The sequence below is a fragment of the Hippocampus bargibanti genome, linkage group LG11 (assembly GCF_051943395.1).
Source record: "Hippocampus bargibanti isolate YZ-2025 linkage group LG11, ASM5194339v1, whole genome shotgun sequence".
Classification (NCBI taxonomy): Eukaryota; Metazoa; Chordata; class Actinopteri; order Syngnathiformes; family Syngnathidae; genus Hippocampus; species Hippocampus bargibanti.
Genome location: NC_142744.1, coordinates 4627360 through 4649178, shown reverse-complemented (window position 1 = coordinate 4649178; position 21819 = coordinate 4627360). Strand labels below are relative to the sequence as shown.

General features: G+C 38.9%; 1 protein-coding gene across 3 annotated transcripts in view; it reads left to right on the top strand.

Moving 5' to 3' along the window:
* The window catches only part of ephb1 (EPH receptor B1), a 165694-nt gene extending 146688 nt beyond the window's left edge, over positions 1-19006 (top strand). For all 3 annotated transcript variants that reach the window (XM_089007565.1, XM_089007566.1, XM_089007564.1), the window contains exons 13-17: positions 7501-7650; positions 9745-9938; positions 11746-11901; positions 13336-14528; positions 18636-19006. In XM_089007565.1, the coding sequence (XP_088863691.1) occupies positions 7501-7650; positions 9745-9938; positions 11746-11901; positions 13336-13444 (609 nt within the window). In that variant the 3' untranslated portion in view covers positions 13445-14528; positions 18636-19006. The remainder of the gene's footprint in view (positions 1-7500; positions 7651-9744; positions 9939-11745; positions 11902-13335; positions 14529-18635) is intronic.
* Positions 19007-21819: the final 2813 nt, after the last annotated feature.

The window sequence follows — 21819 nt, the reverse complement described above, 5'->3', positions numbered from 1 at the left end:
TGTGCCAAAGCACACAACTCATAAATTTCTTTTGTACTAGTCATCCTTTCGAATGTTTGTTTCTCAAATCATTGTTCCCCCCCCTGCAATGACTGGAAATGAGAATACAGTGATACTTTGGCTTACGAACTTAATTGGTTCCCAGACAGTGTGTAAGGTGAAAAGTGTGTATCCCAAAAATTAATTTCCTATAGGAAACCATTAAAATGAGAATAATCCGTTCCCAGGTCCCCATAGAACATACAGTAACGTCTCGTTATATCGATATTCTCCGGAGTCGGAAAAAATATCGATATAACCGGACTATCGATATATCCGATCCTGCGGCATGTAAATTTTCTCCTTGCGTTCATAGAAATACAGTAAAGTCTCGTTATATCGATATTCAAGGGAGTCCGAAAAAATATCGATATAACCGGGACTATCGATATATCCGACCCTGTTTGCATGTAATTTTCTCCGTGCGTGCATAGAAATAGTATCGATATAACCGGGACTATCGATATATCCGATATCGATATAACGAGACTTTACTGTAGTATCGTAATAAGCAGTACTATCGATATAACCGATATCGATATAATGAGACTTTACTGTAATTTTCGACTTTATAATTTTCTAAGCATTAAAAATACAAATTCTTCTTGTGCCGGTCCCAAGCCCGGATAAATAAAGAGGGTTGTGTCAGGAAGGGCATCCGACGTAAAAGCTTGTCCAAAACAAACATGCAGATCAAACCTCTAAAGATGGAGGACATTGATTTGCTGTGGCGACCCCTTGAAGGGAAAAGCCAAAAAGAAAAGAAGTGTACGAAAAAAGTTTGTATGCCAAGGTAAAATGTTCATAAATGTAACGTTCGTAAACCGAAAACTCCGTAAGCCAAGGGGTTCGTAAACCGAGGTACCGCTGTATCTCAAATCATTGTTCCCCCCTGCAATGAATGGAAATGAGAAAAATCCGTTCTAAGCTCCTCTGTAAAAAAAACAAAAAAACTCACACTTTTCAACACAGTCTTTTTATTGGAAGTGGTGGCAATGTATAAGTCCTCCTAATCTTTTGATTGCTTGCTGTTTTCTTTCCACTGACTCAGCTGATGATGTGGAAAAAACGCCCACCCGCCATTCACATTCCGTTAACGTTGCTCAGTGAATGTATATTTGCGTATGTTTGTGAATACTGTGCTGTGCTGTGCTCTTCCTTGATGCATTTTCCTGTTGCCATGTTTAGTTGTGTCATTGAGGCTGAGAGAGGTTGAAAGGCGAGGTCACACACGTTCTCGTCCGTCAAATCTCCGCAACCCGATTGACATTCTTGGCGTCTCCGCTCCACTTCTTTGCGAAATGTGTTGCTGTTTTCTGTCACTTGGCTGCTCGCTATTTTGCATCACAGTTCTCATATATTATTTAAATCAGAATCAAATTGTTCTAAAATATGTGTTGCCCTGCGATTGGGCAGCAAGCGGTTCAGGGTGTCCCCCACCTCCAGCCCAAAGACGGCTGGGATAGACTCCAGCTTCATTGAGACCCATATGAGGATCAAAAAATGGATGGTGGGAGGGATGAAATACGTGTGTCATCAAAAAAAATCAAGTCCATTAAATCTTTCACTGGCCACTCCAGTGCCAGGGTTTTTGTCATTGTCACTTGAATTCCAAAATCCACAGAATGTCCCTATTGTTGGACAAATAAAGGTGATCTGATTCAGAATATTGAGTTTTAGGACTACATAAACATTCAATGCAGCATAAGAAACTTTAGACTCTCTACTTTCATCAGAAAAAAATTGTTAATTCCTAAATTATATGGGTCTGGCGTTATTTGAGCTTGAAATGAGGGCGGCTGTCCAAAATACAGTGCAATACATACATACATAACTTTAACAACAGCTGAAGCTTGAACAAAGATCTAACATGGAAATGGAAAAGGGAAATGCTGCCCCCTTGTGGAAGGGAAAAAAAACAATTTCCAGAGATCTGGCCAGCGCTTTATCGGCACCCAAGCATGAAAAACCAAAACCCGAACAAATTTGGGAATGGCGTTCTACGTCATATTTTCAATTCCCGAATAAATTCACAAATGAGTTAATACTGTGCTCCAGTTTGGAAATTTACAAGAACGTCTCCGCCTATTTTCAACGTGCTGTAAATGAATTATGAGGCCAAGGTCGGTCTATGATGAACGCGGAATCGCTCAAATTAGACTGGTCACCTTGTATTAAAACGGAGACGCCAATAGGATCTAATTCAAGCACATCAGAATATTCAGTTTATACTTCAAGCTTCAAGAAATGTATTATATGCCTCTCAACTTGTGCAATTTGTAAAACAAGTCAAATCATCTGAGAAGATTTGACAAGATCCTTCAGTCCCGCATGTTCAAGCTTATATTCATTCGTCCACGTGTTATGTATACTTTTCATGTGGTTATATCAACACAGAATAACTTACTCGGGATGGAAGGTCAAGTTCCCATCTGATTTTCTACGACAAATGTTAATCCTGGCAAAACGTTTGCCGCCTCTCATAATGAGCTGTGAAGGCTGAGGGTGTTTAAAAAAAAAAAGAATCAATGTAAAAACGTCTACTTTTCATCAACAGGAATTGAGTTTCGCCTACTGAGAAATAAAAGCAAATAGATATTTCCACTGTGTGACCGCATAGCGGTCATCTGGAAGATATTTTCTCAAGTATAATAATAGAGTTTATTGGGCTGTCAATCATTTTCGCTCAGATTAATCTTGGGGAGGCGCAGTGTGAAGTGCACATTATTTATCTAGTTTTTTTTTCTTCTTTTTTTTCTTCTTCATTTTGTGTTCGGGTGACCCAAAAAGATGCGTACCCATGAACATTTCAATTGTGGCTTTGATTAAAAAGCTCTTTATTTCAAATTATAACCACACATTATTCAGTTTATGGAAGATCATTCACCATAATTTCAGCTATTTCTACCGAGCTTTCTACCGAGCTATCTATTAGATATCTCACTGGCTAGCAAGCTAGCTATTAGCCATCTATTATCTGGATAGTTAGCTTTCTGTGACTGGTTTGAGTGAACGCTGGCGTGTGTGGCTGCTGCTGCTCACCCACAGAAAAACTTATCCTGTGTCCTTGGGAGTTTTGAAAAGCGCTTATAAATGAAATTATAAGCGCTTTAATAGTATTATTATTATTATTATTATTATTATTATTATTATATTATTATTATTTTTTTTTTCTGTCAATTTTTAGTCAATTAATGGGTTTCCTAAGATGTGTTCCAAATGTCCACCATTTCGTTGCAAGCAAACCTGAACTCGTGTGACCAATTTGTCAAGCACTTTTACACGCTCCTTTTTTGGGAGAAAACATTGCTTAGGACGCATCTTTTTGGGTCACCCTCCCCAAATAGGAGTGTGTAAAAGTGATTGACATCTTTGTTAGACGAGTACAGGTTTGCTTGCAACGAAATGGTGGACATTTCGAACACATCTTAGGAAAGCCATACATTGACTAAAGATTGACAGAAATAGCTGAAACTCTGGTGAATAGTCTTCCATAAACATAATAATCTGTGTCATGATCTGGTTGGGGACCAACGGGTGGCGCTGTCGGCCCTGCCTGCAGCCGCGCTGGTGTTGGTCGTTCCAATCAGTGGCAGTCAAAAGGACTCCCGGCACGACCATTGGGTGTCGGGTCATTGCATTGTGCAGTGCATTCATTGCATTGTATGCTGTGCATGTGTTTTCTGCACCTGGCAAGTTTCTTTAATCTTGGCAGACTCTTGGTTTTCTTTGATACTATGTATTTTTCTGTTTGGATGATTTTTGATGTTTTAGATTTAGTTCCTGCTGACTTTATTTTAATACAATTTCTCAAATACAATCTGCTGCTCCCTCCTGCCTGCTTATTTTGGGATCCACAACCGGCATCACCACCTTGCAAACCGTGACAATGTGTGGTTGTCATTTGAAATACCTCAATAAATAGCTTTTTAATCAAAGCCACAATTGACATTTTCATGGGTACGCATCTTTTTGGGTCGCCCTGTATTACACACCTTCGGGCCAGCCATGAGGAGGATATTTCAAGAATTCTTGGGCGAATCGAGCCCACATAGCAACATGCTGTCAAGCATGTCTACGATGACAACAAAAAGCTTTTATTTTGCAACTGCGCATGACTCCACCATAGAAGTGTTAAAAGACTAGCGCCCGTCCTTTGCCAGAAATTCCCGCGGGTGGCTCAGAAAGCCAACATCTCCCCCCATGACTCTTTTTTTTTCTCACCCCCTTTTTCTTCTTCCATTTTTCATCTTCCTGTCACTCTCCCCCCCCTCTACAAAAGCATCTTGCCATTCCGTGCTTGCTTTGGGCCAAACATCCAGGAGTGATCGTTGCTCTCAGGATTTCATTAAAAAGATGTTGATGGAGTTTGTTTTTTCTTCATCGGCAAATAAATGTGCTCAAATCCATTTGAAGGGTGCATTGTTGGGAAATGGATTACTGAATTGCAGGAGTGGAGGAAATAGGGGACGGGAATTGCAAATTGAAAAAAAAAAAGATGGATTCCGAGTTTCTTTTTTTTTTTTTCAGAAAACTGAGATGTATAAATGTGCAAAAATGCTTCATAAAAAAAACTGTACATAGTGCAAGTATCAAAGAAAATGTATATTGATATATGTAGCTGTATTGCATCAACACATATTTACAGTACAAGAGTCCATTTTTTTACATACATATTGATTTATATAGCGTTTTAACAACAGCCGAAGCTGTAACAAAGCGCTAACATGGAAAAAAGGAAAATGCTGCCCCCGGTGGAAGGAAAAAAACATTGCCAGAGGTCTTACCAGCACTTTATCAGCACCCCCGCAAAAACAAAACAAAACAAAGAAATTCAGGAATATTTAATCCCCTCCACATATCACATGTAGAGTGCGCAACAAATTAACGAATAACTAGTTTTCAAATTTGAAGGCAAAGTATATAATGTAATGTATATAAGTAAATAATGTTATTGTGGTTTACATACGCCAATTTAGGTTAAGACTTGATCAAGCATCATGGAATTTCAAAAATGTGATTAGATTTCACGGGCCAAATAAAATGATGTGGTGGGCCAGATTTGGCCCCCAAGCCTTGCCTTTGACACCTGTGGTTTAGAATATATGTGAAAACGAAATATTTTACCTCGAGTGACTTTCTGTTTACAGTGTAACCCCTTTAAAAGTCAACGCCTCAAAGAAATCAATGTCCTCAGTAAATGCCACCCCCCCCCCCTCTCCTTTTCAACACCTCTGTGCACTCCCATTGACAAGAATGTACGTTCAAGCAAGCAGCGTGATCACACATTTGAAGATTACTTTTCTCACCAGCATGACAAACCGTGGCTGGAAATTCTTCAAATTACTATTCATTGTGTGCATTCATCCCCCCCAACCAACCCCCACCCCACCCCCCTCCTCGCTCAGGCCGTTTTGTTTTTCCTATGTGTCCGTATCCAACTGTGGCTTATCTGTGAATTCTCAGATTGGGCTAATTGGCATTATTAAAGCAGTGGTGGGCTCAAGATACGCAGCTTGACAGTCTGCCTGTTTACACAAAAACTATCAATGCCCCTACATGCCTATTTGGGGAAATTGGACAAGCAGCTGTCAGTTTCAATAAAAAATGTAAAAAAAATAGCGCAAGGCTTCACTGGAGGCTCAGGTAGTCCAATTACAAGCAGACACAGTTGATATATTAAGCGGGGGAGCCCATGCCAATCTCCTTTAATTCAAACGGCGGGCGGGAAGACGTCATCGGGTCGATGCGTGAAGGGCAAACGCTGTCGGGAGCCTTTTCTAAAACGATTGGTGAATCTACCCCCCCGCCCCCTCCTAAATGTCCAATTGATGCGTGGATGGAAAGCAGGATGAGGGTGAACGAAGGAAAAAGTCTAAAGGACTCCAATTAAGTCAGCGTTTTGATGAGCTGTGACTTGTCACAAAAAAAAAGTAAACAAGGCAAGACTCAACTTTAGAGGCTACTCGAGATATGTTCAAACACAGGTAAAAAAAAATGAAATTGGATGCTCGCCTCATTGTTTTTGACCTACATTGTCTTCGCTGATACCAGATACTGCGCGTGAGGAAAAATAAGACTGTCTTAAATTTGAGACATTGAGACAAAACTCATCTCAGTCGGACAGGAGTGGTCCATCGGTGAAAAGGTTTCTTCAGCCGTCATCTGTACTTCTTTGAAGGTGTCGGACGTTCGCTTCTCATCCAAGAGGCTTCATCAGCGAAGTAAAATTTTGCTGGTAGAGGACTAGATAGAGGACTATTCCCTGAAGCTACACTGATTACTTCTTTCCTGATTGATTATGACCGGCCTGATTATCATAATGACAGTCATAATAATAATCCATTTCATTTCTAAGCGGCTTTCGAAACTCTCAAGGTCACTTTTCAGTCAGAGGATACAGTTTTTCTGTGGGTAAGCAGCGACAGCCACATGCGCCAGCGTTCACTCATCCCGGAAGTGACTCAAATAGATAGAAAGCTAGCTAGCTAGCCAACAGATACCTAGCTAGATAGCCAGCCAGCTATATACTGAATAGATAGTTCGCTATATAGCTATATTACATATAGGGTGCACATAAAAAATGATGAATAACTAGTTTTCAAAATAATGACTGTTATTGTGGTTTGCATTGCGACAATTTGCATTTTTAGTTGGGACTTTAGCGAGCAAGATGGAATTTTGCACGGTTTATTTGCTTTTGCGGGCCGAATAAAATGATGTAGTGGCCCAGATTTGGCCCCCAGGCCGTGAATTGGACACCAATGGCGATCTCCCACGCACGTGGCGCGTTTACCTTTTTATTCATTTGCTCTGGTATCACCTCATCAGCATAACTAAGCCTAGATGGTAACGATCTCAGAAGTGTGTTGTAAGCACAATCCAAATTATAGCTCAAACCACCATTGCGATTTAGTGAAGGGTTTTGCTGTTTAATAAAAATAGCTTCTTTTACTCCCCTTTTTAACCATCTATTTTCTTTCGCTAAGATTTTAACCTCATTGTCGTCAAATGCGTGGTTGCTAGCTTTTAGGTGCATATGTACAGCACATTGAGGTTCACTAGTATTATCCCTGCGATGTTGATTAAGTCTATTTTGGAACATTTGTTTAGTCTCCCCAATGTATTTCTCTTTATCTTAATTTTCATTTTTATAATGTATTGTTAGGGAATAGTCCTCTGTTCTCCCCAACCTTAGAGCAGGGACCTATCATAGCAGAGGTCTGGCACCACCACCTCTGGAAAGTAGGGATATATCTATGTATAGGCCCAGAGCTACCAGCAAAATTTTAGTTCACTGACGAATCCTCTTGGATGAGAAGCGAAACGTCCGACACCTTCAAAGAAGTACAGATGACGGCTGAAGAAGCCTTTTCATCCATCTGAGCGCTGAAAAAAAATATTGCAAATGACAAGTTGTGAGGAGTGAGCTGTTTCTCTTATTTTTGTTCTTTTGTTCAGGGCGGAAAAATCCCTGTGAGGTGGACCGCGCCGGAGGCCATCGCCTACAGGAAGTTCACGTCCGCCAGCGACGTGTGGAGTTATGGCATTGTCATGTGGGAAGTGATGTCATTTGGAGAGAGGCCCTACTGGGACATGTCCAATCAGGATGTAAGTGCTCATCATTATCATCACAATCAGAAATTGTAAAAAAAAGTGATCGCTAAATAAAGGCAGCATTGGTTAAGGTAGGCAGGTGTCTCAATATGCAAACATTAGCTCATTCACTGGCAGATGATGTGCAAAAATGTGTTTCCACTCCAGTGCCAGGGTTTTTGTCATTTTCACTCAAATTGCAGGACCCACAGAATATTGAGTGTTCGGACTACATGCACATTTAATTCAGTGTAAGAAATCTTAGACTTTCTTTTTTCGTCAGAAAAATAGAGTGAATTCCTAAGTTATATGGGTGTAGAATTATATGAGCTTGAAATGGGGGCAGCTGTACAAAATACAATGCATTATATTGATTTATGTAGCGCTTTAACAACAGTTGAAGCTGTGAAAAAGCGCTAAAAAGCAAAGTATATAATAATAATAATAATAATAATAATAATAATAATAATTTTCATGCTTGGGTGCCGATAAAGCGCTGGCCATGGCCTCTGGAAATATTTTTTCCCTTCCACGAGGGGGCAGCATTTGCCTTTTGTCCATGTTAGCGCTTTGTTCCAACGTCAGCTGTTGTTAAAGCACGAAATAAACCAGTATGTATGTATTGCATTGTATTTTCTACAGTCACCCCCATTTCAAGCTCATATAACTCCAGATCCATTTTTAGGAATTAACTCTTTTTTTTTTCCAAATGAAAGAAGACAGTCTAAGGTCTTATGCAGTCAGTCTTATGCTCATTTGAATGTTTATGTCATCCTAAAAGTCAATATTCTGTGAGTCCTGCAATTTAAGTGAAAATGACAAAAACCCTGGCACTGGAGTGGACACATTTTTGCACATCATCTGGCAGTGAATGAGTTAAAGCGTTACATGAAACAATATGTATTTTATTGTATTTTGTACAGTGGCCCCCATTTCAAGCTCAGATAACTCCAGACCCATATAATTTAGGAATTAACACTTTTATTCTGATGAAAGAAGATCGATTAAGGTTTCTTATGCCAAATTGAGTGTTTATGTAGTCCTAAAACTCAATATTCTGTGAGTCCTAAAATTTGAGTGACAATGACAATAACCCTGGCACTGGAGTGGACACATTTTTGCACATCATCTTGCAGTGAATGAGTTAAAAGTTAATTCCATTGAACCGGATTTAACAAATGGATTGCATTGGATTAAATTAAAATCATAAATCAAGCTGCCATGCACTTATGCATGCATACTTAATAAATATTCAATATGTATCTGTAGTATCATATTTTGCGATATTTTGTCTCAACTGCAGTATTTTGCTGTATATTCTGAGAGAGTGTACAAATCAGGAGCGTAAATCAATATATATTTTATTGTATTTTGTACAGCAGCCCCCATTTCAAGCTCAGATAACTCCAGAGCCATATAATTTAGGAATTAACACTTTTATTCTGATGAAAGAAGACCGATTAAGGTTTCTGATGCCAAGTTGAATGTTTATGTAGTCCTAAAACTCAATATTCTGTGAGTCCTAAAATTTGAGTGACAATGACAAAAACCCTGGCACTGGAGTGGACACATTTTTGCACATCATCTTGCAGTGAATGAGTTAAAAGTTAATTCCATTGAACCAGATTTAACAAATGAATTGCATTGGATTGAATTAAAATCATAAATCAAGCTCCCGTGCACTTGCAGTATGCCTGCATACCATTTAATCAATTTTTTATATGTATCCATAATATCATATTTCAGGATATTTTGTCTCAACTGCAGTATATTGCTAAGATAGTGTACTGTGCATGTCAGATCAGAACAGGACCGTTGTCGGGATTGGACAAGCCAAAGTGCAATTACAGTAAAGTCTCGTTATATCGATATTCAAGGGAGTCCGAAAAAATATCGATATAACCGGGACTATCGATATATCCGACCCTGTTTGCATGTAATTTTCTCCGTGCGTGCATAGAAATAGTATCGATATAACCGGCACTATCGATATATCCGATATCGATATAACGAGACTTTACTGTAGTTATAAATGCTAGTTGCAAGTCATTATAAATTCCCTCAATATAAACGCAGATAAAACCAATCCATCTCCAACATGTCCCGTAGGTGATTAACGCCATCGAGCAGGACTACCGTCTGCCACCGCCGATGGACTGCCCCAGCGCACTGCACCAACTCATGCTGGACTGTTGGCAGAAAGACCGCAACGTCCGGCCTCGCTTCGCAGACATCGTCAGCACTTTGGATAAGATGATCCGTAACCCGGCCAGTCTCAAAGCGGTCGCCAACATCCCCGCGGTGTGAGTAGAGAATTGAAAAAAATGGAGTTATCCACATCATCATGCCTTCCGGTTGTTTACATGTATGCGCACACGTCGTCCGCATGAAACCGTTGCTGGTGTTTGCATCACACCTGACTCTTCCGCGATGGTCGTGCGAGTGATGCACCGCCAGCATTTTTAATTCTCTCTGTTGATTCTGGAGTTGGTTGCTCACTCCCTTAGTTTAAATCCACTCCCAGTGTTGACTTTGCCACATTCTTCACTAAACATACTCATCTGTTCTAATCATAGTTGCTTATTATTGATTATACCAATGTAGGCTTTACGAATGGAGCGAAATTCCCCTTTCTGTTTCGACATACCAAGGCCGATCAAAATTATTCTAATTCTGGTAGTGATTTGCACAAGCTTAATACGCATTGGGGGGACGCCATAGATCAGCATCAACTGTACACATCTGTGTGAGCTCTCAGTAGTACAGGAGTGGTCATCTGTACTTCTTTAGTTTCTGATTGTTTCGCTACTCATCCGAAAAGCTTCGTCAATGAACTAAAGTTGTGCTGGTAACGCTATCTATATCCCTAATGGACAGTAGTGGAAGTGCCAGACCTCTGCTCTGATAGGTCCCTGATCTAAGGTTGCAAGGGGAAAGTGGACTACTCCCTGAAACTAATAATAATAAGAGTAATACAGTGATACCTTGGTTTACGAAACCCTTGGCTTATGAACTTTTTGGTTGACGAACGTTAAATCTATGAAAATTTTACCTTGGCATACGAACTTTTTTCGTACACGGCGCTGCCTCAATGAGTGATGTGTCGTTCGCGAACGAGCCCGTTCTTCGAACATCAAAATGGCAGCCAACTGTTTTTGTCCTCTATTCCCCGCCTCCAGTCTTCGGTTAAAGCCACGTGATTGGTCAGGAACGCAGCAGTGAGGGCGAGTGGTTTAAATATTAAAAAGACAGGCAGACGACAGTGAGAGAGTTTCAACTTTGATAGTTCAAAAGCAGATTGTAGACTGCAAGGTTAAATATCCCATCAATCAGGTTCCACAACCAACCCGCACAAGCCATCTGTACACTTGATGCAAAAAGCTATCAAACAGAACACAATTGACGAGGAACTAGATAAAATTATCAGAGAGAAAGCACCTACAAGGGATCATTCCTCAAGATGGCGAAAGAAGGCTACGTTCCTCATCAAGTGTTTAATGCTGATGAAACCCGCCACTCCATTCCATCAAGCCATCAATGACCATCACAAAGGTAAATAAAACCACTTTATTATACTGTACAGTTTATTTCTTTAATTATAATACCATAGCACATTGAGTATACATAAAATAAGGTATATTGTGGGTAGTTTAGCATAGAAATTAGAAAAAATTAGAAAGTAGAAAATTGTCTTTTATGGGGACCTGGTAACAGTTTATTCTCATTTTAATGGTTTCCTATAGGAAATTATTTTTTGGGATACACACTTTTCACCTTACACCTGACAGCCAGCCAGCTGGACAGCTAACAGCTAGCTCGCTACCTAGCTAATTGATAGCTAATATCTGATTACTTCTTTTGTTCGGCCTGATTACCTCTAATGTTCTCACCAATGTTTTGTGTTTAGTGACTTATGAACACAAATGGTGTAGCAACACATGTATTTAACCACTCCTATGCCAAAATAGTATTTGAAAATCCTTGTGAAGAAGAAGAAAAAAAAAATGTTTCCAAACAGTGTGAATGGATGGTACAACCCAAAATCGAAACCCACCGTGTATCGTGAACATAAATAGCATGAGATCTATTCTTTGTTTGGTTACGCTGCAGGCCTTCTCAGCCACTGTTAGACAGATCCATACCCGACTTCAACACCTTCAGCTCTGTGGAAGACTGGCTCAGTGCCATCAAGATGAGCCAATACCGAGACAACTTCCTCAACTCGGGCTTCACGTCCCTGCAGCTGGTGGCTCAAATGACCTCAGAGTGAGTTTGATGAGCGTTTTCTAAGCCCATGTGACACTTGAGGGGCTCACTCAAGTCAAGTGCGCCTATTTTTAGCATTAATCTAACCCCCTCCTCCCCCCACCCACCCAGCCAACATGCTGAATGAGACACTCGAAAATGCAGCAAAATAGATGTCAGTCACTTTGTTTCAACAAACTATAAATGCATTAAAAAGACACGTCGAATACAGATTCAGTCAAAAGAAATGTATACTTTATTTAGTATTTATTTATTTAGTTTGCATTTGCTTCATTACTTATTTGTTTATTGTGTTATGTGTTCATTTATTTATTTGTGTGTTTATTTATGTGTTTATGTATTTATTTATGTATTTGTTTATTTCTTTGTGTTTTTGTATTTAGGTATTTATTTATTGACTTTTATTTGTTTGCTTATTTATTTATGTTTATTTATTTGTTTCTTCATTCTTCACTGTGAGACTAATAAAGGCAAATCCAATCCAATTTATTATGCATGGTTTATTTATTTATTTATTTATTTATGTGTTTATTTATTTCTGCTTGTTAGTTTATTTATTTGTGTTTTTATATTTATTTATTAATTTGTGTGTCTATTTAATTATTTATTGAGGATTATTTAAATTGTATTTGTCTATTTATTTATGTGTTTATTTATAGATTTCTATGTACATATTTATGTATTTATTTATTTATGTATTGTGTTTGCTTAGTTATTTATTTTTTTGTTTATTTATCATGTATTATTTTTAGTATTTTTAATGTGTGTGTTTAATTGTTTATTTCTTTGTGTTTTTGTATTTACGCATTTATTTTTTAGGTTTGCTTGTTTATTTATTTGTGTGTGTTTATTTATTAATTTGTTTATTAGGTATTATTTATTTTTTATTATTTTTTGTGTGTGTCTTTATTTATTTGTACATGTTTGTTTGTGTTATTGTATTTATTTATTTTTTATTTGTGTTTGCGTAATTATTTATTTGTTTGTTTATTTATCATGTATTATTTTTAGTATTTTTTTAATACATGTGTTTATTTATTTGTGTTTATTTGTTTATTTCTTTGTTTTTGTATTTATGCATTTATTTTATCTGTTTGCTTATTTATGTATTTGTGTGTTTATGTATTAATTTATTTGTTTATTATGTATTATTTATTTATTTGTGTGTTTATTTATTTGTACATGTTTGTTTGTGTTTTTGTATTTATTATTTTTTGATTTGTGTGCTTATTTGTTATGTATTAGTTGTTTATTTCTTTGTTTATTTATTTATGTGCTTATGTATAGATTTCCATGTGTGTATTTATTTATTGGTGTATTTATGAATTTGTTTACGTGTTTATGTATAGATTTCTCTTTATTTATTTATTCATTCATTTATTGATTGGTTTATTTATTTATTCATTTATTTGTTTTACCCTCTGCTGCCACCAGGGACTTGCTGCGAATAGGTGTGACCTTAGCCGGACACCAAAAGAAGATCCTGAGCAACATCCAGTCCATGAGGGTGCAGATGAGCCAGTCACCCACCGCCATGGCATGACAACAGGGGGCGCCGTGCAACGGAGCGGGCAGCATTCAGAGGACCACCATCAAGATCAGCAACGGCGGCCCTCGAATGACTCCCGATCCGTCGAAACGCGGCAGGGTCGAGACCGTTGTCTTAATCTGATCCACACGAGGAGACCAGGGTCTACACTTCCACGCTTAGAAAAATCCACACGGAGCAGTTCAGGGTCCACGTTTGACACACAAGGGGAGGGAAAAAAAAAACTGTGGTGGTTTTGACCAAATGCGGGAATTCCTCGCCAGTATTCGGGATTACTTGTTGTACCTCTGTTAATCCGGACTATTATAGAAACAATTTGTGATCTGTGGTTTTATTTTGAAATTCCTGTGCAATGAAGATGCCTTGACCTGGCCAGAGTTCAATGATAGAGTACTAAAGTAATCAATAGGAGTAATTAGGAAGAGAAGAATACAGGGATGTACAGTTCAACTGCTCGCGTCATCTTTTAGCTTCCATTTTATTGTTATTTTTTTTGGATCTTTTAACCCCTCCCTCGCGCAGCAAGACGACCCGGTCTTGCCTTTAACACTACCTGTAGATTCGTGGGTGGGAGCCCGCGGTCAGAGAATATAAATATGTTTATCTCTTGCTAAATATAATTATATCTTTTCATAATAGATCTTCATATTGAAGGTGATGCTGATGATTGTGTATGTACAGGACTCTCTGCTTGCATTTTAGGCAAAAAAGACTGGTTGGACACATGCAATGTGTAGCTTCCCGAGATGCCCTGCATCCATTTTTATGGACGGACTTTGTGGATTGGACATCTTTTAGCTCCAGGTGGAAATGACTCAACCTTGGCGGAACGGATATGAGAGGAAAAAAAAAATGTGAAGCATTGGTATTGTAGAGCGATATGAAAATTGCTGTGTAGGAGTTTAAAAAAAAAACATTTTATGGGAGATGGTGTTTAATGTGGATGTACTCTTGCTGGTGAGCACTTACTTTTGTACAGTTTTCTGTTTTTATTCCTTGTGCTTGTTAGAAGCGCAGCCATCCATCCGCTAGTGAGGAAGAACGGTGATACCTGATTTTTGCCTGCGCTACATTTCTGGTAAGTGTTAGCCAATCACCATTTAACCCATTCGTTACTGACAGCTTTTTGTATGCATTTTGACTGATTTGTCCGGACTCACAAAAAAATCATGTTTTGCGACTTTTATTTTTTTTAATTTCCCGATTGATCGTTATCATGCACTTATTTTGAAGTTCATTTTTAACTCATTCACTGCCATTGCCGAAATTATTCTCTAATTGAAAATATGACGTGGACCGCCATTCCCGAATTTCTTCGGGTTTTGGTTTTTCTTGCGGAGTGCTGGTCAGACCTCTGGCAATGTTTTTTTTTTTCCTTCCACGATCAGGCAGCTTTTGCCTTTTGTCCATGTCAGCGCTTTTTTTTTCCAGCTTCGGCGCTATATAAATGAATATGTCTGTATTGTATTGTACAGTAAAGTCTCGTTATATCGATATCGGATATATCGATAGTCCCGGTTATATCGATACTATATGTCAGGGTCGGATATATCGATTGTATATGATATTTTTTCGGACTCCCTTGAATATCGATATAACGAGACTTTACTGTAGTGCAGTCGCCGCATTTCAACTTCAGATAACTCCAGACGGATATAGCGTATTTATTCGAGTATAAAGCGCAAATTTTTCTCCTTAAAAAAAGAACTCAAAGTTTGGGTGCGCGTTATAAACGAGGCCTGTGAAAAAAAAATCTCAAATATAGTTAATGCTTCATCCCTTCCAGGAGGGGGCAGCGTTGCCATGGCTATTCTCACCCTTCAGTTTTAATTCTCGGAAAAACCCGGATCACGCGTATTCTTTTTTTTTGTTGTTGTTGGGTTTTTTTGTTGGTTACCATTTCTTTAGCTATGCTTCATTTCCTTTCCTTCGCCCACACTGAAATGTGAGTTAAGCATTGCTGTTTTGCACAATTACCAATATCCAGAGTTTCGATTCAGTGTTTACATTGTCAATAAATGATTTTTATCACAATGCTTGGTCTGAGCCGAGAAAAAGTGAACCCAATTTTTATACCATTTTTAATTGAAAATTATGGCTGCGCGTTATACACGAGTGTGCGTTATACTCGGATAAATAAGGTAATTTAGGAATTAATTCTTTTTTTCTTATGACAAAAGAGAGTCTGCAGTTTCTTACGCTGCCTTAAATGTTTATGTAGTCCTAAAACTCAATATACTATGGGTCCTGCAATTGGAGTGAAAATGACAAAAACCCTGACACGAGTGGACATTTTTGTACATATCTGGCAGTGAATGAGTTAAAGTAGGTTTGTATTTTTTTTTTATCCCAAAATGCTCTGCTTTAGTTTTTGATTAGTTTTATTACTTTCCAAGACAAATATGTTTTCTATCCAATACCAATATGATTGTATTCACTTTTCCACTACTCACCAAGACTCGAGTACGAGTACTCATAAACAAATACAGTAAAGTCTCGTTATATCGATATCGGATATATCGATAGTCCCGGTTATATCGATACTATTTCTATGCACACACGGAGAAAATTACATGCAAACAGGGTCGGATATATCGATAGTCCCGGTTATATCGATATTTTTTCGGACTCCCTTGAATATCGATATAACGAGACTTTACTGTATTGTACTTTAACATTTATCTCTTACTGACGCTTAAAATGAGTCACAGAACGGATTCTCATCCCTGTTGTTTTTTTTTTTGTTTGTTTTTTTAGTTTGTGTTATTTTGTTAGCTTTCATTCACTATAATACAGTAGCCTTGATAGCATTTAACCTAAATTGAGAAACAGCTGACTCTTCTTTGACCTGGACAAAAATAAAAAAATCATGACACAAAAACAAAACAAATAAAAAAGCTTTACTGTCATTCATGACTGTGCCAGCTGGAGCAGATCAAGTTTGAAAAGCATAACTGCGCTCCAAATCAAGAATGAATCAGTTTTGCATCTCTATGGAGTCAAAGTGAGCATCTGGGTTGACGTTTGCCAACAGATGCCCGATGCCATTCTGACAGCGGAACAGTGGAGTTTACATTTGCATGAGCACAAAAAGGCTTTTGATGTCATGCATACATGACACTCAAAGTCATCGCAGTTGCCAGAATCGGATTGGCAGTGTTTTTGAATGATCTAACAAAATAATCTATGGATGTGTTTACGTACTCCATCGCAGTGTTAACGTTCAAACAGCTTTATGTTATAACAGGAGTAAAGTCTGCCTTGTTTTTGATGAATACTTGCTGTGCGACATTATTTCAATGTTTGTTGGGATGTCATTATTTTAGGGTAACAGTCCAAAATGATTCTTTTTCGTCAAAGTCAAAACATAATCAGAGGTCGTCCAACGTCCTGGAATGGATTGTGTTTGACTGAAGATCTCAATAGACATATTCAAACATTCCTCCAAAAAATATCTGCATTTACCCAATGATGTCTGGTGGATAAAGGCTTCTTCCAATTGACAAGAACTATTTTATAGAAGAACACACAAAATTGTGTGGGAAAAGGGATTATTTTATCCTTCGTATGGGATCAAGAGAATCCATCTATTTGCTCATCCTTCAAAATCCAGCTGTTTTATTTGTAGTAAATGTACCATATTTGGTCATACAGGATTTCTGCTCGACAGTGACAAAATACAGTGATACCTCAGCTTACAAACTCAATTGGTTCCCAGAAAGTGTCTGTAAGGCGAAAAGTTCATCTGCCAAACATTTATTTCCCGTAAGAAACCATTAAAATTAGAATAATCCGTTCCCAGGTCCCCATAAAACATAATTTTCTACTAATTAAGCCTTAAAAACTACACCTAATATACCTTATTTTATGTATAATACATGTGCTATTGTATTGTAACTAAAGAAATAAACTGTACAGTATAATGAAGTCGTTTTATTTACCTTTGTGATCGTCGTTGATGCAGTTGCCTCTTGATGATATCCAAGTGCAGTTGCAGTGCTGTTTCGGCGATAATACCTCTCACACTCACACTGTCCCCTGCTAGCTGCTTTTCGTGAATCCAAATCAACAGAAGTTTTTCAACCTCTTCTATTGCCTGAGACCGTTGCTTAGACAACACAGAAACACCCTTAGCCACATGTAGCAATGGTCGATTTAGCATACTGGTACTTGGACGCTAAGACACACAAACGCACACCTCGTTCGTGTTTTTTTGATGATCTTCTTCTGCTCGACCGTAATTTTCACTAGCCTGTGGTGGGGTCTTTTTCGGTCCCATAATAGCAAAAGTATTCTACTCGATAGCAAACCACGTCTGCACTCAAAGAGGATGTGGAAAACTAGTCCGCCAGCCACCGTGGCGTTCAAGCGTGTGGTTTGGTGTTCATCCGCTGAAAACTAGTTCCTATGCCAAGATTTTATTCTCGCGATTTTAATGTTCGTAAGGCGAAAAGTGTTCGGAAGCCAAAATATCATTGTACGTCATTACAAACCAAAAGCGTGTCTCCAAATGCCATTTAAGATTGGCACAGATACCTGCAATGGGATTCAATTAGACTGTATTAACACCCCCATTTGGGCTCAGTCTCAACTGTTTGCTTTTGTCGTCACGAGAGCCTGTGAATGAAACGAGTCTTATTATGCAAATGCTTTAATTCTGTTTTCGCCATTTCCTCTGTTTGCCTTTGTCACTATCAAACTGAAAATGACACTTGGGGTGGTAAAAGCAAAGACTGGGTCGGCCTCCCTCTCCCTCAGCACCCTTTACATATGTCGTCCACTGACGTCACCACTGAATGCGAAACACCAAGAAAGAGTTAGTTTTTTAAGTTTGTTTGTTTGTTTGTTTTGTTTGCTTTTGTCGTCACGAGAGCTTGTGAATGAGTTGAGTCTTATTATGCAAACACTATAATTCTGTTTTCGCCATTCCCTCTGTTGGCCTCTGTCACGATCAAAGACTGGGTCGGCCTGTCTCTCTCCAAGCCCCCTTCCAAATGGCGTTCATGATGTCACCACCGAATAGGAAAAAAGAGCTCTTTTTTTCTTTGCGATGCTGAAAAAAAAGTTGTTAAAGTGACCCGTTCTCAGTTCCCGATTTCACACTTGTCATTTCCAAGTCTGAGTTGAGGTACCAACTGTATCATGCCCTAAAATGGAACTTTCTCTTTTTGATCTTTTCTTTCAGGCGCCAGAGAGGCTTGATACACTCTTTACACGCAACACAGGCAAGAGCACGGGCACCTAAGTCACCGAGGGCAGTCTCACGCCATTCTATGGTACACCGTGAATGAAAATGTGAACATTTGTACATTTGAGTATGCGTGGTCAATAATATATGCGCGCGTGTGTGTGTGTGTGTGAGCCTTATTATGTACAGACATTTCTATGGGCACTGGTACATCGTATGCGTATGACGTCTCCCTTTATTGGTCCGTTTCTATTTAGCTGACACTTGTAAAATTGTGACAAAAGTACACGTCCAAGAGTTTGTAAGCTGTAACTTTCGGGAAAACTGTTGTACTAAAATGCACCTAATAAACGCCTTGACTAAACAAGTCCATCATCTCATGGTCCGACGCATCTGTTTTTTTTTTATACAGTGAAACCTCAGCTTACAAACTTAATTGGTTCCATGAAAATGTGTGTAAGGTGAAAAGTTTGTCTTCCAAACATTTATTTCCCATAAGAAGCCCTTAAAATGAGAATAATCCGTTCCCAGGTACCCATAAAACATAATTTTCTATGAAATAAGCCTTAAAACTGCTTTCACAGCGATAATACCCTCACTCGCACTGTCCCCTGCTAGCTGCTTTTCATTAATCCAAATCAATACATTTGTTTAAATTTTGTGTCCTCTTCGGTTTAACACAAGCCTGTGGTGGGGTCTTTTTCAGTCCCATAATAGCAAGTACTCCACTCGATAACAAACCTCATCTGCACTCAAAGAAAGAAGTTGACGAAAACTAGTCAGCCAGCCACCGTGGTGCTCCGTGTGGTTTGGTTCGTCCGCCGAAAACCAGTCGTCTGCCAAGATTATATGCTCGCGAATTTAATGTTCGTAAGGCGAAAAGTTTGTGAGCTAAAGCGTTCATAAGCGAAGGTATCACTGTACAGTGAGACCTCAACTTACAAACACCTCAACTTACAAACTTTTGCCTTACAAACGTCAAATTTATGAAAATTAAACCTTGTAATAAGCACTATTTTCATAATACATACCCACAACGGTTGGCGGAGTGATCTTCAGCGGAAGCACATGACCGAACAGCACCAGAGGTTAAGTTACCAACAGTCCTTATAGAAGGTGACTCTCCTTCCATAAGCCATCAACGACCATCAAAAAGGTAAATAAAACTTTATTTTACAGCACATTTCTTTAATTACAGTCGTCATGTAATGCGCCTCTTTTTCCAAACAGCAATTCCCTTTGACCTTTGACCTCCAACGCCATTCCATCAAGCCATAAATGACCATCACAAATGTAAAGCGACTTTATGATACAATGCAGTGTATTTCTTTCATTACAAGTGACTGAATATTAGTTGAAAAGTATATTTTATGGAAACCCGGGGACGGATTATTCCCATTTTAATGGTTTCCTATGGGAATTTTTTTTTTGCGATACACACTTTTCACGTTACACACTCTGTCTGTCAATTAAGTTCGTAAATTGAGGTCTCACTGTACTTGCAAAGGCCCCGCCCCCCTACAAAAGCAACACGTCTATGTTGCAATTGATGTGATAATGTTCTTGATAGCATTCTTCCCTGATTCATTATTTTTAATTGGCCGCGTTTATCACTAATCACAACAATTAGACTTGGGAGAATCAGTTCGCTAGCATGCGCTAGTGTGTGCCTGCAAGCCACCCCATCCTCTTATCCTCTACCCCCTCCACATCCCCGGCAAGTTTTCAAAAGTGACTTTTTCTTCAGTAAATCTTTGCCTTAATCAATATTCCCTGAGCAATCACCTATGAGAATGGGATTGGCGCACAGCGGGGGATCTCCTGCGGAGAAGGCATGTGAGGCAGAGAGAGAAAGAGCAATGCATTGAGTAGTGCGGGCCAGAAGTGTGGGAGTGGGAAACTTAAAAGGCAATACTGAACAAAGGACGGTGGGTGAGCGTGGTGAACCTAAAGCCACGGGGGAAGAAAAAAAAAACTAGAGTTAAATGTTCCTTGTAGTGCAGAGGCATAACCTGACTGAAAAAGTTTCACTGAACTTCCAACGTGTTGTTGAATTCAGGGTGAGTGTTTGGCCGTACGTGTTCGTGCTCATTCTCAGAACTTACGAACTTAATGGGTTCACAGACAGAGTGTAAGGCGAAAAGTGTGTATCCCAAAAAATAATTTCCCATAGGAAACCATTAAAATGAGAATAATCCGTCCCCCAGTCTGTCCCCCATGTAATTTAGGAATTAACTCTTTTTCTCAGATGAAAGAAGAGAGTCTAAGGTTTCTTGAATGTCTATGTAGTCCTAAAACTCAGTATTCTGTGGGTCCAGCAATTTGAGTGAAAATGACAAAAACCCTGGCACTGGAGTGGCACATCGTCTCGCAGTGAATGAGTTCATGCAAAGTAAACAACTGTCAAATACAGAGAAAACTTATTTATGTAAATCTAGGTATGACTGCGTGCGGATTGGTTAAGGTTTTATTCTGATTTTTGGTTTGCTGGATGCTGCTTTTAACTTTGTGAGAATTGCTTCTTCCAACACTCTGTGGGAAACGTCATCTGAAGTGTGCATTATTGTTTTTTTTAAATTATAACCAGTTAAAATAAGTTTATAAGCACTTTTCAAAACTCTCAAGGTCATTTACAGTCACAGGATAAGTTTTTTATTCTGTGGGTGAGTGGCAGCAGCCACACGCGCCGGCATTCACTCAACCTGGAAGTAACTCAAATAGATATAAAGCTAACTAGCTAGCTAATAGATCCAGTCATAATAATAATATTATTACATTTCATTTATAAGCACCTTTCAAAACTCTCAAGGTCACTTTACAGTCACAGAGTACAGTCATGGCCGATCGATAATTCAATGTGACATTTCTTTACACGGGTTTGTTTTTCCACATCAATGCACGTCACGGACGAAAAATAACCGAAGCAAAAGTTTGTAGGAATTCTGTCCTTGGTTGCCAGTCAAGGTCAAGTTATAAAGTTGATATAAAAAAAAAAATCAAAATGGCAGCAGTCGAGTGGGAAGTGTTTGACCTTCGCCGCCTATCAATCTGCCCATCTTTTCTCCTGCCCCGTCTCATTTGCTCCGCAAGACGTGAAGTGCAGGAGCCCCCTTTTGCAGGCAACTCCCTCATTAGGAAGACCTTGACATGCCGATTTCAGCCATTGTTCCTCCTCATTTTG